Raw genomic sequence first — 6,319 nt, 5'->3', positions numbered from 1 at the left:
TAGGAAAATAACTACTTTTTGAAAAAGTAACGACTTTTCGGAATGTTACCGTTACCCGCAAATTTATAAGAGATAATATTAACAGGATTTATTTGATTTAACAAAACTGATTAAATAAATTTTGTCCAAAAAATTTATCAATCAATCACATCATTTGCCAAATCCAAATCCGAGCGAGCGACGACGGCGCGAGGGGGCATCTTCTTCTTAGCTCTTTAAGAAGTAATGGAAGTGTTTCCTTCTATAAGGACAACAATTTCCATTTCTTTTGCCGATATGGGAGAAATGACTTTCATTTGCACTTTGCAAATGACTTTTCATTTTCCCTCCAAAGTAGTTCCATCACTTTTCATATTCTCTCTTTTCTTTTCCCATTCACACTTGCTAAAACTCAACAAAGACCAATGTATTAGATAACATAGAAATATATTTGACACAACAAAATCTTAAGCAATGTATCATTTGCAATATATCTGACAATAGAGGAATGTACTGCGGAAGATGAAAAATAAGATATTTTTTTAATTGAGCAAACTTTCAAAATAAAATGTAATTAGCCTCAAATATATAAAGTTTTTGAATTTTGCCCAAAATGATTATCAACCAAGAAGAAGTGCTTTTGGCTAGAGCCTACAACCATAAGCCCATAACTGTACCAAACTTTCAAATATGTCATTTGAAATGTAGAAATTGATAGTAGTATTTATAATGAAATATATAGGAGAAATATCCCATTATTAAACAACCTATGCATTTGAAATTTGTAAAACATATTCTTATTCAATAGGTGAATAAGGTTTTCTTTTTAATTAAAAAGCCAAAACTTTTACCTGTTCACCAAATGAGTTATGTATAAAGGTTTGTTTTAATAAAAAGATAAACATATATTTCTTTTCATAAACTTATTTGTAGGTCCAAAATCCTACGAAAAAATAAGGTTTTTAGTCGGGATGATAATGGGGTGGTATAATATGGAGTGAGGCTAATTGAGTTTAATCTGTAAATCTTTTAATCTGCCCCGCTCGACTGCCTTGCATGACAATTTTTTTTTATTTTCAACTCACCCCACATAATTTTATTTTTTTTTGTTAAGTTTGATACTAAAAATAAAATTCATAAAATAAATTTATTTTTTTAGAGGTCAATTGAGAAACATGTAAGAGATTGTATTATTTTTTATCGAAACATTTTCATTTACTATTATTTAACGTGTAAAAAGTTTAAATTAAATTTAAACCCACATAAAATCCGACAAAAAGGGGCATTCCGAGAATCGAACTCGGGACCTCTCGCACCCAAAGCGAGAATCATACCACTAGACCAAATGCCCACTTTGTTTATTAAATTACCATATTATGTTTATAATATTTTAAAGAAGTATTTGAACTTCACATCTTGTTTTTTTTGGTTGGTCACAATATTTTGCTGGATTGTCTAGTAGGATAAATTACAGAAAATAATGTATATATTAACTTTGTGTATTACTAATATTTTTTTTAATATATATTTTTTATTATATATAACACTCTATTATATTTGTTGTCATATTATGTACAACTAATAGAGGACATTAACATGATTAATGACATAATTATCGCTTAAAACTTATTCCACCATTGGAATGAATGGGATGGACACAATTCCCATACACTTGAAGCAAACTAATTCTCATAATATATCCTTTAATGTGGTGATTATGGATGATTTTTTTTTTTTGCCTTATCTTCATATTTTACCTCTCCAAAAATAAGTTGATGTCCTTTCTACACTTTGTTGAGTGGATATATAAATAATATTTAAAACTTGGTTGGATCAGTGACGAAGTCAGAAATTTTAGTGAGGGGGTTCAAAATCTTAGAAGTAAACATACGAATTAGTAAGAGGGGGTTCGACATTTATTATACATACCTAAAAAATAATTTTAATCATGATAAATAGTAATATTTTTTCACCGAAAAGATTTGAAACTTTAGATGACCCCTCTCATTATACACTGCCTCCGTCCCGATTTGGATGAGTTTGTTGGTTGTATCATGTATGTTTAGTTTCATTATTTGTAAATTATTAGCTTCATAAGATATTTTAGTTAAATTTCAGCGAAGGTATATAAAAAATATTGATATCGAGAAAGGTCAAGTGATATTTTTTTTGGTCAAGAATATAATTATTTTAGGCCCTTTTATCCTTATACAACCAAAATAATTATTACTCTAAACATAATTATTTTCACGATGTTTTAGTTATAACACTATCAAAACAATGTAAATTACATTGGGATTAATATAAAAATTCGCAGTGAACTTATTTTTCTGCAAATATTCATACTAATTTTCAAAAAAATCCCCATGCAATTGACAATTTTCTTATAGCGTAAATTATTCGTTATAAGGTTTAGAAAGATGAAAGCGGACTTTAATATATCCCATCAATATTAAGGTAAAAACATTTTCTTCATTTCACTTATTTCGTGACATTTTTGTATACACGTCTTAATTTTAACTCACTTATCTTTTAATTACTTCTGTGAATTTTTTCTTCCCAACATTTTTTTAGAAGTACTAGTTCATCCTTGAAGATTATATATTATAATAATTGATTTGTAAAATTTAATTTGGGTTGAAAAGATTATAGTTTTAACAAGAGAAGAGAATTTGGAAGTTATTAAATCATTAAACACATTTCCTTATTTCATAGTTACACTTTTATGTTAATTTGGAAAACATTTAAGCAACCCCAAACATGAGAAAATTAGAAAATATTTTCCGAAAACTTTTTTCCTTCCTACCCAACACAGCCTACTTTGAAAATGAATGCAATTAGGATATTTTTTCTTTTTCCAAATAAGAAGTGAACATTTATAAACTATCAGTGAACACTAACTTAAAAGGAAAAAGAAAGATGTTAAGAAAAGCATTATCAGAGAGAAGAGAGTATATGAAGTTCAAATTCTAGTTATAAAAAGCATAACTGATATTCATAATGTACATAAAGCTTCAAATACTGGGATAGAAAATTAAACTAAGAAAATATATCATAATTGGCATGGCCATGATGTACAAAAGCTCTTCACAAACAGTTTGGTCAACAACTTCGACGCTTATTCAGGTTGCCTCTGTTCAATCTGTCGGTATTGCTGCTGGATCAAGCTCCCAGAAACCTCGAAGACTGCCACCTCTCTCTTCTGTCAGGCGAAAAGCAGGGATTCCATGAGAGAACTTGAGATGCTCGGACATAGATATTTTCACTGTTCTGTGAGCCTCTTCTTCTTCCACTTGATGCTTGTAGACAGACTTGAAGCCTTCTACCCTCACTAAGAACTTCACTTCTATATAACTAGTGGAAACGTCCACTATTTCAACAATCTCATACTCACAATCTTCTAGTTTCTTACCTTTTATCTGAGCGCTCCAGTTCTTGTACACTGCCCAAACTTCACCTTTTCTGGGGAAGATCTTGTATAAACCCTTCTTCAAAACTTCTGCTGCTACTTCATGTGAAAAGGTGGCGGTTCCAGTATATGGGTTCAGCTTACTGTTTCGAAACTTAAACTGTCCACAGCCAATCGGCATTGTTTCATCATGCCACTGTATTGTACCTTTAGGGGGTGGACAGGCATACAGCCATGCCACATGCAACACAAAATCAGCAGGGAGAAGATCTATCTTCTTTATCAGACCATAGTACCTGGGTAAGGCGTCTTCATCACTGTACATCGCCCAAAATTGACCAACTTGAAACTTCTCCGGTGATCTCTCAGCATCAAAGCAGTAGAATATAGGTTCAGGAACCTGATTAGGTACTGATCCAACACAGTTTTCTGCAGAATTTATAGAATCCATGTGATTGTATGCCATGAAATTAGCTCTCTCTCTCTGGTCTAGAGATGAAGCAGAAATGCCAACTTGGTCAGTAGGTAAGGAAGCAGGGTCTAGTTCAAAAGATCCTTCAGGAACATCATTCCTCTCCATCCCTGTCATCTTAAAAGAAGGAACTCTATGAGAGAATCTAAGCATCTCCTTTGCAGGAACTAGAAATGGGTGTCCTGCTCGATGAAAAAGACAAGTGAAACCATTTGCTTTGACCAAGTTTACAACATGCACACCAATAGCATCAGCAAAGTCTGACAAGACCTCAACAAAATCATACTTGAACTTCTTCTTGCTCTCAAGACGAGAACACCAGTTTAAATCCCAATCTCTAAAGATGGCCCAAGTTTCTCCTTGCAGTGGAAATATCTTTATGGCACCACAGCTATGTCTATTTATTGCACATACCAAATGGGAGAACATGGGAAGATCTTCAATGTCTTCCAAGTTTCCCTTTCTGAACCTACCACAAGAAGCTGGAAGGCCCTCAGATAGCCATTTGGTTTCATCTTCATTCAGCGGATCTGGCTCTAACCAAGTTATGCACAACTTAAATGCAGGAGATACAATCTTGCTGATGACCGCATAAAATCTAGGCATGGCGTCTAGAGTATCATAAATAGCCCATACCTGGCCAACCTTAAAGCAAGATTCTTCCTTGTCCTTGTCAAAATCACTAAAATCTGGATCTGCACATTGATATATTTTTGGCTCAGCCATAGCAGAAGCCCCTACATCTGAGGGACAATCAACACTTCCTTTTAAAGGTACATCCTCTCTTTCATTTGCAGTCTCAGCTTCCTGCTCTGTGTTCTGCAAGCGCTCTTCAGAGGACAAACTGTCCTTCAATTTCTTCTCCTTCCCCTTAGGAGTTGCTGCATGAGACAAATGCTGAACCTCGGATTCCTTAGTAGGAGAGGGATATCCAACCCCCTTAGATCGCTTAGAAGGACCTTCTTCTTCATCTTCATCACTTAGATTATCACCGTGAATGACATGCTGTCTACACCGTGTAGATCTTCGCTGGTTTTCCCTAGTGAGACATTGAGATTTCTGCCCAGGCACATGAGTGCCCACTTCAAAATTTGTATCTTCTTCAGAGTCTATGCTTGTTGATAAATCACATTTTTCACTAGATTCTGTTGATGTCTTCTTTCTCTCTGTGTTTTTCCTTTTATATTCCCCTGATAATCTCTCCTTATTCATTTTTCTATATGCATTTTCCGAGTTTCCATTTCTATTAGACTCCTGACTAACCTCTGAGGGAAACTCTGGCTGTATAAATGAATTCCTGGCTAGGGTCTCATCAGCACCCTTCTTCTGACTGGAAGTAGGCTGACTCCTACTGGTTCCGGGTGTTGCAACTGAATCATTCAGTTCATGACCTGTGTACGACTTCTTACAATTGTGGCACTTCAGCAATTTATTTAGCATGGTCTTCTGATACTTGTACTTGATAGAACAGCATGGGCAGATAGTCCAAAAGGTTGGTTGGCTTCCTGGAGCTCCTGATTGAGTACCTTGTACCCAAGGATGTGTCCTGGTATCTGGCTGGAAGCTCTTATGCTGCATTGGTACTTGAAATCTCCCTGAAGGAATGTGTCTACTGTTGTACAACATTCGTTTAGGTCGATCCAAAAGCACCGATATAGCTTCACCAATCAGTGAAAAGGCATCAGCTGCACCAGGGAACTTGTTCTTATCAGGATGTAGCAAGAGAGCAAACTTGCGATATTGCTTCCTGATAAGAGCATCATCAGCTGTTGGCTCTACTTTAAGAATACTATACCAATCTTTTTCATTTCCAAAAGACTTGTTCTCTGCAGAGCAATGCACCTCACAAACCGAAACCATCTGTGTAATGTTCTCCAGATCAGGAAAGAGCTTCTGGGCTTTAGATGCAAACTTTTTAGCTCCAACGAAATCTCTATTTCCCATCATCAGTTCAGCCATCCCTCTAGCCTTAATGGCCTCTTCTTTGTTGCAGTCCATCGTCTAGAATTTGATGGTCCCACTTTTATGTTAACCCTCGGCTTCAGATGGTAGATTCCAGTAGAAAGCAAGTAGTGAAGAAACTGTAGTATTCACCTCAGCTGTTCAAGTTCATGTACCCTGAAAAGGTTCAACATCTCAGATTAACTAAGAAAGAGAAAACTAAAATGATTATTTGTTGAGAATTGACGTTCATGCAGCTACACATTTCCTTTCTAAGAAAAAAAATAATGAGAACATTCTAAGCAGTTTAAATCGTAAAGGATTAGCATTTGGCAGTGTAAAGGAAACATTGGAAGGGGTTGCCAAGAATGGGTCAGGTTTAATATCATAATAAATTATTGTTATCATTTTATCTAATGAAAACACAATTCAACCCCAAAGTGATCAACAACAACATATCCACTGTAATCCCAGGTATGGGGAGGGTAGAGTGTAAGTAGACCTTAACCCTACCTCGG

General features: G+C 35.0%; 1 protein-coding gene and 1 non-coding gene across 2 annotated transcripts; both read right to left on the bottom strand.

Moving 5' to 3' along the window:
• Positions 1-1,258: 1,258 nt before the first annotated feature.
• Positions 1,259-1,330, bottom strand: TRNAP-UGG. The gene has a single exon. It is a non-coding gene; the product is annotated as a tRNA-Pro (tRNA).
• A 1,683-nt stretch (positions 1,331-3,013) lies between these two features.
• Positions 3,014-5,972, bottom strand: LOC107031052. Its single transcript, XM_015232253.2, has one exon. It carries the CDS (start codon positions 5,856-5,858, stop codon positions 3,117-3,119), a length of 2,742 nt encoding a protein of 913 aa, XP_015087739.1. The 5' UTR covers positions 5,859-5,972; the 3' UTR covers positions 3,014-3,116.
• Positions 5,973-6,319: the final 347 nt, after the last annotated feature.

The sequence above is a fragment of the Solanum pennellii genome, chromosome 1 (genome assembly GCF_001406875.1).
Source record: "Solanum pennellii chromosome 1, SPENNV200".
NCBI lineage: Eukaryota > Viridiplantae > Streptophyta > Magnoliopsida > Solanales > Solanaceae > Solanum > Solanum pennellii.
This window is presented reverse-complemented; position numbering and strand designations above follow the sequence as displayed.